Here is a 24,103-nt window from a genome sequence, read left to right as displayed (position 1 = left end):
TCCCTAATCAATAATCATCGACTCTTTCACACAGTCAATCTCTCTGCCTTGTTTTGATTGGCCGATGCAGATCAAAGCCTGGGAAGAGGAGGAGCTGGATAAACCGGTCGATATGGAGCAGATACGTATAGACCCCTCCCCCTTTCAGCTGGTGGAGAGAACATCTCTACACAAGGTGTTTTACTATTAAGAGTTTTTTTTTCTTTTTCTTTTAATAACAACACACAACAACAACAACATCAGACAACAAAACAAAAAAGGAAGGGGGCAACACACAGAACCTGCAACAACATACGGCCGTTGGGTTGTACAATTATAATCACATACTATTTACAACATGATCAGCTTGCTGACTTGTCCCTGCCCCAGTGGCCATCCAGGCCCTTGTCAAAGTCAGACAGGCTGCCAGTTCCATGTTCAGCAAGTCCAGGTATTCCTCCAGCCAAGAATCCCTAGAGAAGACAGGTTGGTTTATGCTCCTTCCAGGCAAAAATAATTGGATTTTTGGCAGATAAGCAACCCAAGGTCCAGGGCGCGTGAATATTAAAGGCAACCAACTTGTGTTCAGCTTTTCGTTCAGCGTTTCTCTGATTGGCCACGTGACCGCCCTAGCACATGCCCTTATCCGCGCCGCCTCGCTCTGTGTGTTGTTACGCGGCAGAGAGTGACAGATATTGCAACGGAATATATTCGACCCCTTGTTTTGGCTGGGCCTCCGTGTGTGTGTGTGTATATCTGTGGCTGTTTGCCTACGTTTTTGACCCAACAAGTCAATGGTGAATATGTTCGGGTGATGCTGTAGCACACACGCTGTGAGGCCTGAGTTGATCCGTGAAGAGTTTCTAATTTAATTGAATTTAGGCAGGCAACTCAGTGTTAGGGTTGTCCATTTCAGCACCACGGACAGAGACAGATAAAAATGCCCCCCCCCCCCCCAGGGTTAGATCACTGTCATGAAGTTGTAGAAGCCCTTTCAATGACAGAGCTCTCATATTTTGCGAATGCATAAACTATATCTTAAATTATGGCTATGTGTCTAATATGGCCGTCGCAATGACTTGTTTTGTTTACATCAGGGTGAACGCTGTTGTATTCGCAAATATGAGAGCCGGCAATACGCAGCTCCAGTTAACCTAATTTATACCGTAATGAATCATTAAAAAAATATACCGTTAACTGGAATATGTTGTTTCTTTACACATATGTTGGATTATGTAATTGGTTTGTCATGACAAAACAATAAAAATCGCTACTTTACATCAGGGGGAAGTGAACGCTGTTACGCTGCCACCACCCACTTCAATAACAGAGCTCTCATATTTGCGAATGCATAAACTATATCTTAAATTATGGCTATGTGTCTAATATGGCTGTTGCGAAGTCATTGATAAGCGACAGCCATATTAGACACATAGCCATAATTTAAGATATAGTTTATGCATTCGCAAAATATGAGAGCTCTGTCATTGAAAGGGCTTCTACAACACGGAAGACGGCCGCTGCTGCTGCTGGAGCTGGACCGAGTCACCTCCACTGACGAGTGAAGCGTGTAGTTGTTTTGATAAATGCGTTGTGTATTCGCGCGATTCGATTCGGACAAAGATTACAGCTCCGCGCTTCATCATTCATTTAATTTGGGACTTCTGTCGCGCTCGCGGCAAAAGGGGGCGGGGGGGTCGTGGCCAATCAGAGAAAAGCTGAACACAAGTTGGTTGCCTTTAATATTCACGCGTCCAGCGCAGGTCAACAGTAACTCCAGTTACAGTGTTTGGCCCAGAAGGCATGATATGGGACAAACAGGGGAATTAGCATAAAATAAAAGTCTGACATTAGGGATTCTAACCAGAGTGTTTTTACAGCTGGACATTCCCAAAGCAGATGGAGTAATGAGCCTCGATGGCCACATCTGTACCAGCATGAATCTTGGTGTTTGTTGTCCATTTGGTATAATCTAATAGGGGTAATGTATTTTCGACTCAGAATCTTGTATTGTACTGTATAATCCTAAATGTCACACATTTACATGAGCTCAGAGCCGACCTCAAAATTGTACTCCAGTCAAAGATATATTATTATAAATATATATTATGCTCCCAAGCCAGTTGAACAGAAAAAATATGCATTATAATAATAATAACTTTATTTGTATGGCACTTTTCATACAGAAATTACAGTAAAAAATACAGGCATAAGCTAGCATAAAAAAGATAGAGGTAGCGAGGTAAGGTAAATCACAGTTTTTCAGTAATAAAAATAATAAAATAGAATAGATAGAGTAAAAAAGTGCGGTTTGATTCAGTTTAAAAATAGGCAATAAAAAATATATAACAACAGAGCATCGCTCTTAATACTTTGAGTTTCTTTACAAAGTTCTAAGATACAACAGAGCATCGCTCTTAACACTTTGAGTTTCTTTACAAAGTACAGTTCTAAATGACCTTATAGAACAACAGAGCAGTGCGTCGCTGACAACTTAACAACAGAGCAGTGCATCGCTTAACTTTGAGTTTCTTTTCAAAGTTCAGTTTTGAATTACAACAGAGCAGTGCTCTTAAAATTACAGTGCATAGGATGTAGTGAGATAAAATGTGCATAGAACCGACACATGAATTTGATAGGAAGTGTATAAAAGTAGGTAGGGTAAGAATAGTGCAGGTAAAGTACAATTTGTGTCAGGATATCCCTGATGTTTCATTTAAATGCCTGAGCAAAGAGAAGCTGTCTTAAGATGTCTAGCGAATTGGCTTCCCTGATGTTTTGGGGTAGTTTGTTTCATAGTTTTGGGGCATAGTTGATAAAGGCTGCATCACCGATCCTCTTTTGACTGTTTCTGGGAGCCTCTAGTCCAGCAGCTGATGATGGCAGTGTTCTTGCTGGCCTGTAATTTATTAGAGTGATGGCGATGTAGGTCCCTGTCCATTTAGACCTTTGTATGTAAGGAGAAGGACCTTAAAGTCAATTCTAAATGTTACAGGAAGCCAGTGTAAAGCAGCTAAGACTGGACTAATGTGCTCTCTCCTTTTGGTTCTAGTTAGCAGTCGGGCTGCAGAGTTTTGGATTAGCTGAAGCCTCTCTGTGGTTTTCTTAGGGAGACCTGTGAAAAGTGCATTACAGTAGTCTAACCGGCTAGATATAAATGCATGAATTAGCTACTCAGCATCGTTTTGGTTAATAAATGGTCGTACTTTTGCTATATTTCTGAGATGAAAGAACGATGTTTTGGTCACTTTGTTAATATGAGAATTGAAGTTCAGTTCTGAATCTATGATAACCCCGAGACTTGTGACCTCAAATTTGATCCAAGGGCTTAGTCCTCCCAGGTTATTTATTAACGTTTATTTTTTAGTTTTGGGGCCGATCATTAAAATTTCAGTTTTGTTCTGGTTTAGTTTCAGGAAGTTCTTACTCATCCATTTATTTATTGCCAATAAGCAGTCTGTAATGGAGTTAATAGCTGTATCATTTGGTTCAGCAGATATATACAGTTATATAGCATTACTGGCCTGGTTTTCGCCGGAGATTCACCAGCCCCTGGAATCTTCTCGGCACATCGTAACAGCGCATCGGGCCTGTCCTGGGTTTCCTCGTCTCGTGACAGCGGATCGAGGGACGTCGCGCGGCGGCTAGCTGTCGGGCTAGGTTGCGCACAGGTAGGGCCTGCGCTGCCAGCCATTAATGCTAGCATTTGTGATACTGCTCGTTGTCCCGTAAGACAGCCGAGTTGTGTATTGGCACGAGGGCAGGATATTTGGGAAAACATGGTCGTCATGACTCTGTTTTGGGTGTTTTCCCAGCTATCCTAGTGCGCGCGGCTAATGCTAATGCTACAATGGTGGGTCTCCGTTCTTGTTCCCCGCCGAGGGCTTTCTTTACTAAAAGGTCTTCCCTCCTCTTAACCATTCATGCTTCGGTCAATCGGTGTCTAATGTTGGGAGTTTTGACGGGGGCTTGTTTACCATTTCATGGGTGGATGGGCTGAGGCCTAGGGCTGGTGTGCTTTTTGTGAATCTATGAATTGTGTGCAGGACTGGTGTTTTTCTCTGGTCTGCATCCCCTTAACATTTGTGTGTATGGGCTAGGGCTAGCCCATTCTGCAGTGTGTTAGTGGAGTTTTCGTTCATTTATTCATTTACCCCTTCATGGGTGCACACCACAGTGGAGGTTGCTGCATGCCTACTAGTGAGGCAGTGCTTCACTGGTAGTAGTCTTTTGTCTGCAGCCACCACTGGTGCTCCGTGCTTGTGAAGCAGGTGGCATCAGTCCTTTGCCTCTGACATGGTGGAACGGTGTCCCGCCCGGCCGATGCCATGAGGCGAGTCGGCCCGGCAGGTGGCTGGTGGGCTGTTAAAGCCTATACCGCCGCGGTATAGAATTAGCAGCGACTAGCAACATTGTTCGAATTGCTGTTTTTTCTGTAAAAAATGTTGTCGGGTGGTGGGGCCTTAGGGCCAGCCGACGTCGAAACATCGCGCAAGGTTTTGAGGTTATTAGCTTTTGACCTAGCCGCAAGCTATAACCGCAGGGAGGGCTAGGATGCTGTCAACGGTTGTTTACAGACATCTTGGTTGGATCAGTCTCCCCTTGAGGAGGAGAGAAGTGTTTTCCCTCCTCAGGGCTCCCCTCTCCACAGAGGGACTTTGGTCTTTCCGCAGGAGCGCGGGCGGTATTTGACCTAGGCCCCACACCGCCTCACACCGCGCAGCCAGAGGTGAGGGCGCGGCCTCGCCGGCGGCTGTGGCGAGGCCCTCAACCAGCGGCCATGTTTCCCCCGCCTGAGGTACCCTGGACACAAAGAAAACAGGTGATCGCAAGGCCGACAGCCTTGGCGGCCAAGGGATCGGCTACATTAGATGAGCACGCCCTCAAAAACCGTCGCCGTCTAGCTGTGTCTAGCTCGCTCTCCGGTCACTCCCCCCCCCCCAACACCAGTGGGATAAGGGCTCTGATTTGTTTCCTTTGGCTGCGGGCCACGTGCCTTCAATGAAGCGCAAGCGGCCCCACGTTTCGCTTCTCATGGGGACAGGGGCTGACACCCAGTTGCTGGCTAGGCCTGGGTCTGTCCGTGAGAATGTTGTGCTGTCAAGCGGCTCCCACGCCACACGTTCTGTGTCTGTGTTTGGTGAGCCTGGTGTTACGTCTGTCAACTACAAAGGTTGTCAGCAGGGGGGCTCGAGGCCTCTTGAGGCACAGCGCGGGTTCCCCCGACCTCGCCTTTGCCAGGCCGGATATCACGTTAGTGCCTCCCATGGCCCTGAAGACCGGCGGTGGTCTGGCAGGCGCGCGTGATTTGGGTGGTAGTAATATCACTGCAGGGCTACGGTGTGTAGGAACCCACCCTATCGGGCAGTGTGGGGACCTCACGTCTTGCATGTCCAGCTGTAGAACAGTTCCTCAGCAATCCATGCTGGCGAGGTGTTCAGTGGGGGAGCTTTTGTCACCCAGTGTGATGTCAGCTTCCCCCGTATCAAACCGGCCCTTTCTGTCGGGGTCCCCCCTTGGGTGCGATTGCCTCGTTGGTAGTGTCGGGGTGCGGTATCCCAGCTCCACGAGATGCCCTGCTCGCGCGGTTGGGTGGGACCGGGCCGCCTATCTACGGTTTCTGGCGGACCAGCGCCAAGTGGCGGTGGGTGCGCTTGGGATTATCATCACATATGGCTACAGCAGTGCCATATGTCGAGGTGGATGGAGAGAACGCTGAGGCGGGGACTTGTGTTTACACAACCCCACCCGTTTTCAGGTTTGGTACAGACCCTATTGTCGGGGTCACCAGCAGTGACAGCTCTGGCCGACGAGATCCAATCTCTGTGGGCGAAGCAAGCCATCGTCGTGGTCCCAAAGGAGGACGCGATGCGTGGCGTTTCCTCCCGGTATTCTCTGGTGCCTGAGAAATAGGGGAGGGGGGATGTCAGACCCATACTGGACCTGTCCCATGGAAGGTTCAGCATTTTGACCGTCTCCCACCTGTTGAACGCTGTCAGGTGGGGGTCTGGTTCTGCTCCATAGATCTGTAGGATGCGTATTCGCATCCCGATCTTCCATCCTATTCCTAGGGCTTACCTACGCTTCCTTTGCAGGGTTTAGCATATGAGTACCAGAGGCTGCCGTTCGGCTACTCTCTGGCTCCCCGCATCTTCACCAAGTGCGTGGAGACCGCGCTGGGGCCTCTGCATCGTCGGGGGTTACGAATTGTATTCTGCCCTGGACGACGTTCTGGTCCTTGGCCGGTCAGGGTAGATCGCCAGGTCTCATACCAGGCAGGTGGTGTCTCACCAGCCTGGGTTTTGCTGTAGACTGGAAGTAGAGTTCTCCTCTTCCCAGTCAACGGGTCGAGTACTTGGGCTTTTTCTAAGCTCAAGGTCTATATGGGCATCCCTCTCGGAGCGGCGGCGAGTGATTGGGTTCTCGGCGCGCTCGGGAGGTTCCGTCCTAGGACGGTTACGGCGCTGTCCGTGATGCGCCTGCTGCTGGGGTCCCTCTTGGCCTCCTCTTCATGGGGAGGATGCAGAGGTAGTTTTTTCCAGTATGGAAATGGACCCGGTTTGAGACATATGGAAGCGGCTGAAGATTCCCATGTCAGTACTGGGGGACCTCGTCTTCTGGGGAGGGTCTGGTGCCCTCACCTGCGGGGTCCCCTTGGGCAGCAGGCTGTCACACGTCACGGTCTTCACCGACGCCTCCCTCATGGGATGGGGGGGGGGACGTGTCGGACCAACGCAGTAGGGGGCACTTGCCATGCTGCCCGGTCTGCGCTACATTCAATGTGTTGGGATTGAAGGCGGTCCTTCTGGTCCTCAAACAGCTCGACCACCTTGTGGTGGACAAGCATGTTTTGGTCAGGACGGACAACACGACGTCAGCACCGTATATTGTCAGACAGGGTGGAGTGCGCTCCCCCCCGTCTGCACCGGGCGGCGGTCAGGCTCTGGCTATGGGCGTTCTCCATCTGCTCTGCCTGAGGGCTCTCCACATCTCCGGCAGGGTGAATGTGGGTGCAGGTGTGATGTCGCGGGGCGGTCCTAACCCTGACGAGTGGGGATTACGTCCAGACATAGTCGGGCAGGTCTGGGACGGACTCCGTGGCCGTCCGGGATTCTGTACGCTTTCCCCCCCTTATACCTGATAGCTCAGCTGTTGGGGCGGGTACGTCGGGAGCGCGGGACTTGGTCCTGGTCGTGCCGGGCCAGGGCTCAGCTGTGTGGTCCCCGGCCCTGATTCAGCTCTTGGTGGCCCCGCCGTGGCCTGTTCCATGGTCACCGCGGGCCCTCTCTCAGGCACGCGGAACTCTGTTCTGCCTTCCTGTTCTGGGGCAGCCTCTAGGCTTGGCTGCTGACAGTGTGAATCTGGTGGGGATGCGTCTTGACTATTCTGTGGTTAGCGCTATCCGGTACGCGCGCGCTCCGTCCTCTACCACGGCTTACGCTGGGGAGTGGCGTATGGTCGAGTGTGGGGGCGGAACGTTGTTCAGCCACCCTCTCGTGGGACGTTCCTGCTTGGCACTCGGCATCTCAAGCCGGTGGAATGTTCTCTGTCTCCGAGTGGGACCTCCAACTGGTCCTCGGCCGGTTGTCTGAGGCCCCGTTTGAGCCTCTTGAGCAGGCGTCGTTGGAGCATTGTGATGTAGGCTAAGCTGGCTAGCTACTGTTAGCATACAAGCTTTTACAAACACTGTAGCCTACTTACTTTTTCATCCACAACTTTTTTTCTGATCCAGATGCATAAGTCCACTTCTTCATGTTGCTCAGTTGCTGGTTTATACTTCGGTCCTAATGTTGGCGCAAAGTTTAATTTAGCCTGTGTTGTTATAGCTGTACAGCTTACTAAACTACTAGCTTGCTATGTTTCACACAGTCAAAACGGGTCCAGCTGCATGTTCGGAGGTTAGGTTTAGCTCGGGCCAATCTCAAGTTTCTCAAGTTTCTTTATTAGTTGTCATACAGAAGTACAGAATACTTTTATACAAAATGCTTCTTTCTGTTACATTTTGTATAAAAGTATTCTGTACTTCTGTATGACAACTAATAAAGAAACTTGAGAAACTTGAGATTGGCCCGAGCTAAACCTAACCTCCGAACCTGCAGCTGGACCCATTTTGACTGTGCGATGCAGCAATCTCTGATTGGATTTTCAAGGCTGCCAATCATTCATCCTCTGTGTATTATTGGATTGTCAAGGCTGTCAATCATTCAATCCCCCATTCAATGGCAAGAGTTTAACTGCACAGACCGTGCTTAGATGAAGTTAATAGCCTATTTTGATTGGCTATTATTTATTATTTATTTAAATTGGGTCAACCTGTGCAGATATTCTGCACGAATATTACTGCAGTCATTACTGCAGTGCAGGCCTGCTCAGAGCTGTCAATTTTGGCCATTTTTGAAGAAAGAAAATTCACTGGCATTTTTACAGAGGAAAACATTTCTAATAAAAAGATAATAATAATAATAATAATTAAAAAATATATATATATATGTGTGTAAATTAATAATAATTATGAATTATGAGTGCATTTGTGTTTCATGTGTTGTCATAGAGAAACCTCCACTGCTTTACACATATGTTGGATTATGTAATTGGTTTGTCATGACAAACCAATACAAAATCGTGAATTAACCGGTGACTACATGCATCATTGTTTACAACTGGACACGGACGCGTTAAACTAACCTAAAGTTAGTTGTTCACCAACAATCTACAGACACAAACAAACACAGAACCGGACTGTTATATTAAAATAATTGATTGCTGTTTAACGCGTCCGTGTCCAGTTGTAAACAATGATGCATGTAGTTACTGTGTGTTGTTGTAGCCACCGGTTAATTCGTGATTTTTTTGTCGGGGTCACTCTTCTCTCACTTCTCCTCGAGTTTTGTGCACTGGGTCTTGTCATCTTTCTTTTATCTTCGAGTTGTTACTTTTTATCGTTTTTTATGGAGCTGGCCTAGTGAGCTGGCGCTCGGCAGAGATAAAAAAAACTCCTTCCCGGCCGACCGCATGAAACGCTGTTTATGCTGTTGGACAGACCAGGGCGCGCTGGCCCCAAAAGGCTGTTTCAAATAAACACCTGAGAACACACCCGGGCCAGTCGCTGATACCGGTCCCGTAAGACCAATCGCTGATATCGAACAGTGTGCGGGCTCGTAAAACCTGAGAACGGTGGCGGGCAAATTCTGACAAGAAAGAGCCCCCACAACGTTTCTCCCCCCTGTCTGGGTAGAACCAGGAGGGAGCCGGTCCCCGAAAGGACCTGACATGGGATTTATATACAGAGCCTGGGGAAAAACCATCCGACGCCAGGTTTATCCCGGAGAGACCTCCCAACTGCCACGCATACCTCAACTCACGGATATATTTTTCGGGCCAATAATAAAACGCAAAAGCCTGCATACAGAGCCTGAGGACTCATATGACTAGAGTTACAGAATAACCCTCGTTATACCCCGTTTCAGGTGCACGTCCAAATATATTCGGGTGAATATTGGGAGTAAGCACCACCTATCGCGTCCGTCCCCCCGTGGGACCGTGACGATGGCCTGCCTTGCCAACAGAGATTGAATCTTGTCGGCCAGGGCTGTCGCTGCCGTGGACTCTGACAGTAGAGTCTGTTTCAGAACCCAAAAAACTGAGGGCGAGGGCGTGCAAATTGCCACACGAGCCCCACTCTCAACGTTCCCTCCATCCACACCGACATGTGGTACACACGTACCACGTGTAGCCACACGTGGTAAGAATCACAAAGCGGCCTCGCAGCCAACTGGCGCTGGCCTGCTAAAAATTTTAGACAGGTGACCTGTTCAAACATATTTGGGTGACATCGCTACATGTTTGTTCCAACCAAACAACAACCTGGGTGCCTGTGACATTTTACAATGGCCGGGACCCCAGCCCCCCCCCCCCTCCACCCCCCCTCCCACGACGAGCAGGATACGCAAATATTTGCCCTAACGTCGGGGGAGCTGACGGGGTGGAATCCTACCTACTAGCATAATGCTAATGTGCACGAAGGATCCCCAAATGAAGAAAGGCACGCTCATTTTGAGCTGTGTTGACCCCCTCCGTCGCCAGTATTACCCGGGATACAAACATCACAAGGGGAAGGTTCATCCCCAACCAGCCTCACGAAAACATGCATGAGGTGAAACAGGAAGCGGCGCCGCTAGCCGTGCGCTGTGTTTACAATGAAAAGACACATATAATAAGCGTATGCTCGCCTTATTGTCTTGAAAACACCCAAACACACCAGCTAACCACCAACCCAGGGCCAGGCGGCCGTGTCTGTTTAAAAGACGTGTCCACTCGGAGCCTCGCTGTTTCATAAGCGAAAGCTTGTCGCCCGTCATGTTTTTTACCCTACCACGTAAGGCAGGGCTATTCAACTGGCGGCCCGCGGGCCAGATCCGGCCCGCGGGATGATTCTGACCGGCCCGCCAAAGATTACATGATAATAAAAAAAAAGAAAAAAATTTTTTTTTTTTTTTTTTTTTTTTACTTTTTTCTTTTCATGTCAATGTTAACACGCACAATTGAGCCAAAAGTCACTCAATTAATGACAGATTTCATTGATAAATTGAGGGAAAACTTTGCAAGTCGATTTGATGAATTTGACATGTCCAGAGAATTGATGCATTTTGTGAGCAACCCATTTGCCAATGTAGCTGCTATTTCCACAAAAGGACAAGAGTTCCTTGCATCACTTCACATTGATGAAGGTCTCCTGCAACTTGAAATAATTGACATGCAAGCATCATCTGCTCTGAAGCAGGCACTTGAGAATGAATCCACCACAACATTTTGGATAAAGTGTATTCATGTCAAGACATTCCCCAAAATAAAAACGCTGGCAATATCTGTGCTAACAATGTTTGGCTCAACATACACCTGTGAATCCAGTTTCTCTCACATGAATGCCATTAAAACAAGCAACCATGCCTCCTTGACAAATGAGCATTTGCATCACTGTTTGCGGGTAGCCCTCACTTCCTATGAACCCTCTTTCTCTGCCATTGCCCAGTCAAAGAAGAGCAATCGCTCTCATTAGATGTGTGTATGTAGGCTAGGCCTGTCTGCCCCCCACCCCCCTGATGTTTGAGAGTTAAGAGTCGACAATAAGTGCTAATAAGATGCTGTGATTTGCTGTTGTTGCACAGACATGAAGCACTTTTTCATAAGCTCAGCTGCACTATAAATGTGTTTTTTTGTTCAAGTGTTGATGTTAGAATGTTCAGATGCACATCATGCACTTGTTTGTTTTTTATTTTATTTTTATATTGAAATGTTGAAGAGGAGATGTTGCAGTTGTTGCACAGTCATAAATGAAGCACTTTCTGCAGGAGATGTTGCAGATGTGGCACATAAATGAAGCACTTTTTTTGAAAAGTATACTACTTTTGCAATGTAGTTAAAGGGGAACTATCTTATAAATGGCCTTTTTCAGTGTTTAGCATTGTTTCCTAGCTATGTGGACTTATATTAATATGATCTATGTCTCTAATTCTCATATTGGCGCATTCTTCCAATTCTCCTCTCACAATATTCACCCTCACTGAACTGAGTCATCTGAAAATGTGCTGATTTGTGATGTCAGAGAGACACCGCTGCATGATAATCAGCTGAGTTTCCACACAGTTCCCACTGTGGTTGGAGCCCAGGCTCAAAACGGCTTAAGATCTTGAGGTAGAAAAATGCTGTTTTTGAGGACTTGATTAGAAATACAAAACAATGAATTAAAATAAAAAAAAAATTACAGAGGTGTTCCATAAACCCACAGGAATTGTGTAAAAGTGCCCAAATAGTGAAATAAATAGTAAAATAGTTCCCCTTTAAATAAAAGTTGTGAAAATGTGGTTGCGTGTTGTGTCAAGTGTACATATATTCATAGCACGGGGAGGCGCCGTGGCAGTCCGGCCCCTGGCCCCTTGGGTTTCTGACAATGTGGCCCCCTGAACAATTTAGTTGAATAGCCCTGACGTAAGGTAACACAGACGGGTGGGGAGAGGGGCAACGCCCTTGGTTGCATGCTAACAAAGTAGCAAAACCACTCGCGGATTCAAGGCCATATGAATCCAGTAACTTTCCTCACAAGAAAAACACTGCTCGCCAGCCCTTAGCTGTTTAAACAGAAAGGACAGCGAGCCCTCATAGGCATTATCCCAAAATACACATATACAAATGAATCACACGTTCGTTATATCAAAAAATCGCCCTCTTTCAGAGGGACTTTTTATTTGAAAACGTAGTATTTTGAGGAAGGGGTAGAAGAACAGGAGGTTAACTAGGGAGCATGAGCTCCACCCTGTCGTTACCCCCCATTCTACGTTTGAGGTATACACAACACATTCAGTGAAAGGTTTTACACATTGCTGCAATAAAAAACACCCTAAGAGGGTCTCTACATTGAAGGAAACATAGTTGCCGCTGGAGCTCACCACCTCACCACAAACGTGGGATTAGGGAGCCCGGTGGTGTATGGAGGAGGTCGTGACGGTGACCGCTGGCGTTTCCCAGGCGGTGGTGATGCCATTTTGACAAAAAATAGCAAGACAAGAACCTAAACTAAAATACACTAACTATCACTGCTGACGTGTGCCTGTAGCAAAAACACTTCCGTGGTGAAAGATTAGGGAAGAACGGAAGTACGGTCACACCCCTCGCTTAACCTGATAAGCTGTAAGCCGTATTTTGCCTAAAGGTACATGCCTAAGTAAATGGAAGATTGCTCCACTTCTGCAAGGTCAATTTGCATGTTCTTGGTATCTAGGAACATCTAGGAACATGGGGGTATGTATTTCCATTGTCAGAAATATTGTGTCTGTTACTAGGCTTGAGTAAATTGTGATGAAACAAAGGAGAATATAAATTATGATTTATGATTTTTGCATCTTTGAAAAAATTTATATGGGTAGGAGAAAATGCTCACTGAGCTCATTCACCACCTTATTGAGATCATGTGTACAAAAAATCTAAGCAAATGAACCACGGGAAGATGATTAAACAGAAGGATTTGTAGATACAGTAATTAATGATAATCGATTTTAATTATAAATTCATATTTGACCTTGAACTTGACCTTGACCTTATTATGGCCAAATCATACATCTATGGATAGGGAAAATGCTCCTCTTTCCAATGGCAGGGTTGAATCTGGATTTAGTCATTTCCTTGCGGTTTTTACGATAATGAGCATTTTCCGATAAATTTGTATTTCCGATAAATCGTATAAAACATCGGTAAAAATGAAAATATACTACTACTGTTTTTGATAGGGTTATGGTCTTTACTCTTGGCTACAAAAAAAATATATTTAAAAACATTGACCTCTTAACATCCAAGGGCCCACATGTGGACGATTCTTTACCGACCTCTAGTGGCTCGGGTGTGCATTTCTTTTAATACAATATATAGATAGAATTAAAGCCATATTTGTTGCCTGTCGATTTCCCTTTCAGGTGACAAAATCCGTTCAGCGGTTCTCGAGTTACATGCCGATATGTGAGGCGTGCCCCAAAGTATGCAAAAGTACACATTACCACCCCCGACTCCCGGGGCTCTAGCTCCGTCAATCAGTTGGCGATCTCGAAAATCTTTGCAAAGGGTTGTAGCCAATGAGTGTGGCTTTCCAATGATACCCCATTATATGATAATTGGGGATCTAATACGGTCTCTATTGATCGATTTATGATAAAGAAAAGAAAAGTCCCCTATAGGGGGACCTTAAGGCTTAACAGGTTTTAAGTGCATGGGCGAGAGTGGGCGTGGCCGGACAGGTGCAGGTGCATTGTAGCTAAATTCTTTCAGGTTGCCTTATCCCAGTAAGAGCAGAACGCTCACAAGAACTCATGTAACTAGGGTTATAGGATAACCGTAGTTTTATTTCCATCATGGGTAATGCTGGCCCTGATCAAGGTTATTTTGTTGTTAAAGAATAGTGCAAGTTCTTCACACTTAACCGTTGATGATTGAGGAGGTGTAGGGGCAGTGTTGAGTAGTAGATTAATAGTGGAAAAAATGATTCTGGAGTTTCCAGCATTTTCTGTAATGATTTTAGAGAAGTAGTCTTTCCTTGCTAAGCGGACGGTTTTATTATAGGCAGTTAAAGCATCTTTGTATATATCACATCAGATAGTGGTTTTTGTTTTCCTCCATTTTTGCTCAGCTGCAAGACATTTTCTTTTTTCTTTGTTGACCGCATTATAGTTCAACCAGGGGGAGGCTCTGGTTTTCTTCTTTTTTGTTTTTAGTGGGGCGACAGAATTTAATACAGATGATAGTGCATCATTGAGATTTTCTACCATTTCATTTAGAGAGCTGTCATGATTGTGTGGTTCATGTAGTCTGATAAGATTAATGAACTTTGATTCAGCCTTGTCGTTTAGGAGCCTCTTTTGAACTATGATTTATTTTATCGTTTTAGTAAAATACAGTGATGGTCGGAGAGAGGTAATTCAGTTATTGAGAAATGTTTTATGCTTAGCCCAGTTGTTGTTATGACTAAGTCTAATGTATTTCCATGCCGGTGAGTTGCATTTGTTATATGCTGTGTTAGATCAAAGCTATCCAGTAGATTTGTGGGCAGCCCTAAACATTAAACTATACATATTTGAGACCAAACCTCTTAATAAGGTTGCCGTCTTAAAGAGCTGATGCCATTCAGAGCACGAGTCCAGTTCCCTCATCTTTTGTTTATAACAGACGCTATTGTGCATATAATAATAGTATAATACATTACATTTATATAGCGCTTTTTTCTAGACACTCAAAGCGCTCCCCACAATGTAGGGTGGGAATAGTCTCCTTCACCACCACTGGTAACACCCAATGGTGCTACGCAGGCTCAATGGCTGCCATACAGGAACTTGAACTTGAACTTGAACACTGGCAACCGACTGGATGCCAGTTGGTTGTTAATAAAGAACCCAGGGTGCCTATCGCAAAGAGTAATGGGTTCCCTGACATTCCCGGCCAAATTCCCAATCAGGTCTCTGACATCAAGGCCACCTAAACATCCCTTTCCCTTAATTGGCTGATATCAATCCCTGTCTCCTGAGCCTTTCAGATCATAGTGTAGTGTGATGTGTGCCAGTGTATGGCAGCCATTGAGCCTGCGTAGCCCATGGTCGGGTGCTACACAGTGGTGGTGAAGGAGGCAATTTCCACCCTACATTATAAATCACTTTTAGTGTTTAGAAAAGCACTATACAAATGCCATTATCATTCATCCATCATTCAAAAAGGGACTTGATGTCTCTGAGCCACTTTTGAGGAATTCTAAGAAGAATAGAGGCAATGATATACGTGAGCCTTGGTAGAACATTAATTTTCAATATTTCTGTTCTACCCCATAGAGACAATTCTAAGGCTAGCCATCTGTTGATGTCATCCTTGATAGTCTGGAGGATGCCAGGGCTAAATAACGTATAGTGAGAGGAGGATATATTCCTAAACACTTCATTCCATTTGTTTTCCAGATACAAGAGTGCCCATGAGATCAGATTATATGTGAGAGTTAAGTGTAATTGCCTCACATGCTAACATTGGTTCGGGGGCGATGATGAAGAGTACCTTGGTGTAGAGGGAAGGGTTTTGAGATTAATCCATTGGTTCTAACAAAGGAAAGTGGGGCACTAAAAAGAGCTTTAACTCAGCTAGTAAACACCCTGAAAAAAGACAAATTTATTTTAAACGTATAAAATAAATAGGGACATTCTATCTGGTCAAAAGCTTTTTCAGCATCCAATGATGCCACAATGACTGGAGACTTCCTGCAAGCTGCTTCTAGCATAATCTGAAACACCCTTGGTCTCAAGAACATTTTGAACCAAGTTTGAAGTGTAAGAGAGATGGGGAGCGACAGTGGCTCAGGAGGTAGAGCGGTCGTCTGGTAATCGGAAGGTTCCTGGTTAGATTCCTGCTCCTCCCGACACTGCTTGTCGGAGTGTCTTTGATCAAGACACTTGACTTAACCCCTAACTGCTCCCGATGAGCAGGTCGACACCTTGCATGGTTGCCTCCATCGTTGGTGTGTGAATGTGTGAGCGAGTGGGTGAATGTGTGAGCGAGTGGGTGAATGTGAGGCACAAAATTGTAAAGCGCTTTGGATAAAAGCTGCACCATTTACCATTTAAGAATTGTGTGACCCAAGCACGCACACACACACATGCACGCACACACACACACACACACACACACGCACACACACACACACGCACACACACACACACACACGCGCGCGCACACGCACACACAAACACACACAGTCACACACAAACACACACAGTCACACACCTGCACCCCATGTGTACCAGACGCTGATCCTGCAACTATAAGTCAAACACGTATTCATTCATAACTCTAAAAAAGTTTTGAAAAAGAAAAAAAAGTGAGGGGTACAGAAAAAAGTAGGGCTACAAGTTGCTGTGTCAACATGATTTATTATCCGTTTGCAGAGAAATTGCAAGTGGGGAATTGGGCGTTTAAAAAACAAAAAGACGTTATGTATGAGGGCAGCTGTATAAGCGTGATGTCTCTCTCTCCTCAGACTCACACGCTGTTCTCCTTGCTGGGTCTCAGTCACGCCTACGTCACTAGTATTGGGAAGCTGGTGGGCGTGGTGGCGCTGAAAGAGGTGAGCTCGCTAGTCTTCTCACTTCTTGTCCCTTTTCTTATTCTCCACCTCGACGTCTCCATCCTCCCTCTGTGTGTCTCTCCGTCTGGAGCTCTCCGCGATGACGAGCCGACGTGTCTGTCTAGCTGTTCTGGTTGTTCCTGAGACTCTGTGTGCTGTGAACTCATGCTGTTTCACCACCAACACCGCCTGCATGTTCTCTTCAACCCATTCTGTATGGTCACTTATGTTATAACTATATGTTCATGTTATAACTTGCTATATTCTTTCCCTTACTCTGTCTTTTTTTTTAAGCTTTTATTTATCTCTGCTCCCTCTGCTTGGAACAGACCCGCAGGAAGGACTTATAAGATCAAAGGAGTTAATTACTGATTCTGAAACCTCTTACCTTGCGGGAGCCCACATATGGGCCCTTTTTAGGACGATTTCCCCACCTGCACTTTGGCGACCCCTAGTGGCTCGGCTGTGCATATTTTGTAATACAATATATATATATCGAATTGAAGGCTTATTTGTTGCCTGTCGATAGCGACAAAATCCGACATAATCCGACATAATCCGACAAAATCCGTTAAGCGGTTCTCGAGTTACATGCCGGTATTTGAGGCTTGTGCAAAATACCACTCCCGACTCTTGGGGCTCTAGTTCCGTCAATCTAGATCTAATCTCGAAAATGATTGTGGAGGGTTGTAGCCAATGAGTGTGGATTTCCAATGATACCCCACCTGGGGATGTATGAATCAGGGATCTGGTGAAAAACTAACAAGCGAAAACAGGAAGAGAAAAACAGTCGAATGAATTGAAGTCTATGAGAAAACTCAGTTTTTCTTTTGTACACATGCAGTTGACAAAATAAAAGACAACTAAAAGACTCTTGGCAGGGTAGACGTTCTGGGTTGTTTGTAATTGTTCTCAATCACAATTGTCTAGGACCTAGGTGCTTTGGTGCTAAGCATAGTGTCAGGGGTGAAATGTTTCTTTGTCATAGTTTTCCATCATGATGACAGTGTAGTTTGCTAGCTCGAAGACTTGTTGTTGATCCTAGAGACAGGGATTTTGGAAACAGTAAAAAATATAAAAAACAGCGAGTGGATAAGGAAATGTACGTTTTGCAATACAATGCGTACAATGGGAAGTTTATACGTGTGGTCAATATCCTGTAACTAGGACTACTTGTTGGCTTGTAAAGCTACAACACACGACTCTGCTATTTGACTGCAAAGCTAGAATTAATCCTTTTCACCTAAAAAGTTGTTTATAAACCTAACCCTTACCTTCTGTAGTGTGGTTGTGAAAGGGTTAACTATTTGTCATGTGGCAGTGAAAGGGTTAACCTTCTGTATTGTCACAGTGAAAGGGTTAACCCTTTGGTAGTGTGGTAGTGAAAGGGTTAACACCACTGGAGATTCAAATCAAATCAAATTTATTTATAAGGCCCGACAACACACGTCAATGTCCCCATGGGCCGTACACGTCCTCCCCAAACAAGTCAAGAAGAAACATCACAACAAGTCAAGAACAAAACAAGAACACCACAAGGTCCAAAAAAAAAATAATAAAAAAAAAAAAAACTGATGTGATGTGATCACATTTTTTTATGCTTGAATTAGGTAGGCCTGAAAAAGTGCATTACAGTAGTCTAGACAAGATGAGACAAAAGCATGAATTAGGGTTTCAGCATCAGCCAGAGTTCAAATGGGGCGAATTTTTGCGATATTACGAAGATGGAAGAAGGCAATTGATTTAAATCAAATACTTTTCGTTGACCGATTCAGGTCAACTTGGCCTACTGTCAGTGCGACGTTTAATCTAAATCAGCCCTGTAGTTTGCAAGAATTCCTGCAGACAGATACTGTACACACAAGGAAAGATAACAGATTGCAGTAGCAACCACCATGAAATATGGATAATTTCAATACCTCGTTGCCAAGGTAACAACACTTCCGACACGGTTTCGTAGTGTAATAAGGGCGTGTTCACACCTACCCTGTTTGGTCCACTTTAAGTGGACCATGGTCCCTTTAAGTGGACCATGGTCCCTTTAGATCGATAGTCCGTTTGGTTTGTACAGGTATGAACGCAAACCGAACTATAATGAGGACCAAACAACCGAACCATGGTCCTCTTGAAAAGTTGGGACTCGGTTTGTTTCAAAGTGGACCATGGTTCGTTTGCTGTTGGTGTGAACGCAAAACGAACTTTATATAGTATCTAATCTAGAGCAAATGAGTGACAGTGATAGTGGCGGCGGTCGCGCGACCCAACTTGACAGCGCCAAGTGACAGCTTGCGCGCACGTTGCAACCCAACTCAAATGAATGACAGGCGCGCGGACAGTCTCTCTCTTCCTCTCTCTCTCTCTCTCTCTCTCTCTCTGCCTCTCTCTCTCTCTGTCTCTCTAGACTGGCGCCGCGCGCAGACAGTCTCTCTCTTCCTCTCTGTCTCTCTAGATCAGGGGTCAGGAACCTTTTTGACTGGGAGAGCCATAAAAGCCAAATATTTCTAAATATATTTTATTGAGAGCCATATAGTATTTTTAACGTATAATGAATTAAATATGTCTTACTTTTAATGCGACTTCTGGTGCTGCATGGTTTTGCTGATGGCCTTGTAATCTGGTTCATACGTGGTGAGGTTGAGCTTCATGCAGGCGTTGAGGCTTCCATCAGTTAAACGTGAGTGTAGGTTGGTCTTAATGTTCCTCATATGCAAGAATGACTGCCCACATGCATATGTAGAGCCAAACATGGTCAATATACGGCAATACTCACGCTGCATTGTGTGGTATGTCACAGGAAGCTTGTTCCAAGTTTTAAGAATCAGCTGGTCTTCAGGTTGAAGATTTTTAATTTCTGTCCACTTGTGTTCCCTCGCCAGCTCTGCTCGCTATATCTTCAGCTACAGATACTATTAGCTGTATCTTCAAAACTAATTTCTGTTTACTTTTAAATGACACAGTATTATTAAGAAATATCACAAGTATTAAAAAAAAAAAAAAATTTTTTTTTTTTTTTTTTTACTCAAAAAATTCTGGGAGCCATATGCTGTCACCAGAAGAGCCATATATGGCTCGCGAGCCATAGGTTCCCGACCCCTGCTCTAGATGAATGAGCAGTCGCGCGAGTCGCGACCCAACTCTTCCCCAAAGAGCGCGCAGGCGCAACTCCACCTAATAACTTCATCCTCACATTAGCAGCCTTGTCTGTATCTCACAGCGGCAAAAAATAAAAAAAAAAGACAGCAATGAGTCGAGGATCAACGTGGGGTAACGACGAGGTGAAGGCTCTTTCCCTAGCGTGCTAAACCCGCAAATGTTAATACGTCACTTGTGACAGGCATAGCAACAAGCATAGCAACCAGGCATGAGAGTGACAGCTAGACAAATGAAATCTAAACAGTCGGCGTGTGGGCGAGGTGTGTCAATACGCTGGCGGCAACTGTTTACGTTTGTGAGTGCTAGTCCAATAGATGAACGACTTGGCGACAGCATGTCCTTTGTTTACAAATTAGATCCGCACCAAACAGGGCAGTGTGAACGCAGACCAAAAGCAAACAATGTATCATTTTCACATTTGGTCCACCAGAAAGTCCGGACTATCCACGGAAAGTCCGGACTATCCCTGGACTTTCAGATGTGAACACACCCTAAGACAATGTAGAAACAAACTAAATATATTAGTACTGTTTAATCTAGTTTACTAACAGTTGCAATATTAGCCATGTTATCATACTGGCTAAGAAAGAATATAATTTAGAAGCTTTGCATCCTAGCTAGTAGCTACCTATATAATCCATATTAAAACATCAGTAACATGACGCTAGAATGTACATGGTCCTATAGCTGTGGGTTCCTAGGTTTTTCAGGGCAGCCCTGACTTGGCTCGGGCACTTCCTGCAGCTCGTCAGGCCAAGCTACTATTGAACATACAAGTGTACCCTTAAAGGAACACGCCAACATTTTGGGAAATTAGCTTACCGTCTGGTCTTCTCCAGAGAGAGACAAGAAGATAGATACCAGTTTCCTCTCTGTGCGTTAAGTAGAAAGCTATCTGGCTGCATGTTAGCCTAGCTTAGCACAATGAATGGAAGCGGACAGTGACGGGTAGCCTTTGGGAGAGGTGTTAGTTGCCTAGGCTACCCGTCACTGTCCGCTTCCATTCACTGTGCTAAGCTAGGCTAACGTGCAGCCAGATAGCTAGCTTTCTACTGAACGCACAGAGAGGAAACTGGTATCTATCTTCTTGTCTCTCTCTGGAGAAGACGATAAGCTAATTTCCAAAAATGTTGGCGTGTTCTCTTAAAGCACTTGTAACTTAAGGTCTCTTAAGGGAGAATCTATTAGTAATTGTCACTATTCATAGATATTTCTTCTATGTTTATGGAATGGATGGTGACACACAGTCTCCTTTGTTGCTGTCCTGACTGTAGCTACTTTTATTTATGCTGTCGTCGTAGTTATGTCTCCCTTCCGATAGAGATCTTTGATCTGATTTGGACTAACCTGGTTAAGTAAAGGTGAAATAAGTAAAGATGAGTATACGTCACATCTCTTGCCCTACTCCTCCCAATAGCTGCAGAAGGCCATCGAGGGTTCCACCCGGAGTGGGGTGAGACTGCGCCCCCCGCTGGCCAGTTTCAGAGACGCTAGCCGCAAAGCCAAGAAGCACCAGCCCCCACCCTCCACCCCTACCTCCCCTAGCCGGGAGAGGGAGCTGTGGGGGGAGGGGAGCAAGAGGGAAGGGGAGGTGGTGAAGGAAGAGTCCAGGGGGAAGGCAGCCTCCTCCCCCTCTAGAGGAGCTCCAGAGTCTGACGCCGCCCCCTCTAGAGGAGCTCCAGAGTCTGACTCCTCCCCCTCTAGAGGAGCTCCAGAGTCTGACGCCGCCCCCTCTAGAGGAGCTCCAGAGTCTGACTCCGCCCCCTCTAGAGGAGCTCCAGAGTCTGACTCCGCCCCCTCTAGAGGAGCTCCAGAGTCTGACTCCTCCCCCTCTAGAGGAGCTCCAGAGTCTGACTCCGCCCCCTCTAGAGGAGCTCCAGAGTCTGACTCCTCCCCCTCTAGAGGAGCTCCAGAGTCTGACTCCTCCCCCTCTAGAGGAGCTCCAGAGTCTGACTCCGCCCCCTCTAGAGGAGCTCCAGAGTCTGACTCCGCCCCCTCTAGAGGAGCTCCAGAGTCTGACTCCGCCCCCTCTAGAGGAGCTCCAGAGTCTGACTCCTCCCCCTCTAGAGGAGCTCCAGAGTCTGACTCCTCCCCCTCTAGAGGAGCTCCAGAGTCTGACTCCGCCCCCTCTAGAGGAGCTCCAGAGTCTGACTCCTCCCCCTCTAGAGGAGCTCCAGAGTCTGACGCCGCCCCCTCTAGAGGAGCTCCAGAGTCTGACTCCGCCCCCTCTAGAGGAGCTCCAGAGTCTGACTCCGCCCCCTCTAGAGGAGCTCCAGAGTCTGACTCCTCCCCCTCTAGAGGAGCTCCAGAGTCTGACTCCGCCCCCTCTAGAGGAGCTCCAGAGTCTGACTCCGCCGCCTCCTCCCCGTCCTCCCTCTGCAGCGTGAGGAGCACCGGCAGCAGGCGCACCAGGGGCAACAGCAACACCACCACCAGAGGAGCAGAGTGTCCCCCGCAGGACCCTACAGCTCCCACGCCCTCCACCTCCTCCCCTCGTGACGTTTCTGCGCCGCCACCTCCCACCTCCTCCCTGCCTCCCTCCACTCCCGTGTTCACGCTCTCCTCCCTCAGAGAGGAGAGGGAGGAGAGCGAGGAGTCCGATGAGCCTATTTAGGAGGACCGTGTTTTCAGATGAAAGACTTTTTAGCCTCTTAGATTTCATTCCTCCTAACTAGTGACGGCCCATGCAGGGTGCTTTCCTTCTGCCCCCCCCCCCCCCCCCCCCCCCCCCACAGACATTCAGAGAGCAGCAGAAAGTGGTGCACAACACAATGCTCCTGGAGATTGTAGTTCTAAAGGATTTTTTTCTACTCTTAAGATTGTTTTTCACTCTCAGTTTCTCAGGTGTCTTATGTTCTGAACTGCATACAGACAGACAAACGTGTCCTCTAACCTATATTACTCCTTCTCACTGTCTGTCCATACCTTGGAAATGTTGAATGTATGAGTATTTGTGTGTGTGTACACTGTATGTATCAATTGTCTGTTAATTTCATCATGTACCTTAATGGCAAAGTAACTGACAGCAATGAATTGTTTGATAAAGGATTAATATTGTTAATGAAAACTTAATCGATTAATTTGACCTAGATCACGGTGATCATGCATTTAATGTTTATTGATTAAAATTAATTTGTAAAATTAGAGCTATGTTCTTAACTGTATATTTACTGTATAGTAAATAATAAAGTAACTGATAACGATCTGTCAATTTTTGGGAAATATAATACATATTTAATATTTAATAAATAGGCCTATTCTACAATTTGCTACAGTTGATATTGTCACAATTACTACAGTGTGCCCTGCAGCTTTAAAATAGAATACTATACTGTGTTTCATACCAGAGACGGACGGAGGCTTTTCATTCTAGTTTGGCACAAGTTGAGCTTTGAAAGACTAAATCTCTCAGAGGCCGCAGGGACGTATAAACATGTCATGCTGGGAAGATCAACAGCGTATTTTAGTCTCTGTTATCAATGTGAGCGTGTGAATCCAAGCTTGGAGAACCCACTAATCCCCATGGAATGGACATGTCTACATACATTTGTGTTGACATTAACAGTCTCCTGACGTAATGCCTAACAATGGTGGGACCAAAGAGAGCCCTTTAAAGCTACAATATGTAAGATTTATTTTATGATACAGGAAGGGGTTTGGAGGAGCTTTTGAAGGCTGCTAGCATGGCTACCAGTGTGTGCTGTGCAGCCCGCTCCTTGGTGATTGCCATGATGTTACAGCAGATTTCAATGATGTTACACCCAATTCAAACAAAACAATCGTACATATTGTAGCTTTAAAGGGACATTATGGAAAATGTGTTTTGCCTAGTCTTTGTATGGATTTGGTAGTCTGACATGTTATTAAGTTGCTGGGGAGAAATTACATGTCTACTCTTTGCCGTTTGGTCAGGGTTTGATGTTCCCAGACTAAGCCTAAACAAGTTGTTCAGAATTGCTTATCCCTCAAAGATGTCACAATGGGATTAATTAGATTTGATTAATCAATTAGCTGTTGTTTTTTTTGGGGGGGGGGGGGGGGGGGGGGGGGTCGCAGGAACACTGCTTACCTAATGTACTGCACAGTTTGTAAAATGGATTTACTCTTGGGTGTGGGGTAGCCGGGCAGGGAAGGAAATAATTGGCTGTATCCACCAAAAACAATGTGTTCGATATAAGGGAAGAAAGAGGTGCTCCAAAATAAATTATTTTAATTTTATTTAGACTAGTTTCTTTGCAGGAAACTTAACAAACATCTTCCACAGGTTAAAGGGAGTCGTATAAAATAGTTGAAAAGATGTGTCCCCTTTAACTTTATTTGCAGTACAATTAT

General features: G+C 45.8%; 1 protein-coding gene across 1 annotated transcript in view; it reads left to right on the top strand.

Annotated features, from left to right (window-relative positions):
• Nucleotides 1-23,801, top strand: part of LOC311246617 (uncharacterized protein) — a gene marked incomplete at its 5' end in the record, with an annotated part of 44,204 nt that extends 20,403 nt beyond the window's left edge. Inside the window, 3 exons of the mRNA XM_084336766.1 lie at nucleotides 35-175; nucleotides 16,532-16,618; nucleotides 21,189-23,801. Coding sequence (XP_084192892.1) covers nucleotides 35-175; nucleotides 16,532-16,618; nucleotides 21,189-22,385 — 1,425 coding nt within the window. The 3' untranslated portion in view covers nucleotides 22,386-23,801. The remainder of the gene's footprint in view (nucleotides 1-34; nucleotides 176-16,531; nucleotides 16,619-21,188) is intronic.
• Nucleotides 23,802-24,103: the final 302 nt, after the last annotated feature.

The sequence above is a fragment of the Notolepis coatsorum genome (genome assembly GCF_963971535.1).
Source record: "Notolepis coatsorum genome assembly, chromosome: 19".
NCBI lineage: Eukaryota > Metazoa > Chordata > Actinopteri > Aulopiformes > Paralepididae > Notolepis > Notolepis coatsorum.
This window is presented reverse-complemented; position numbering and strand designations above follow the sequence as displayed.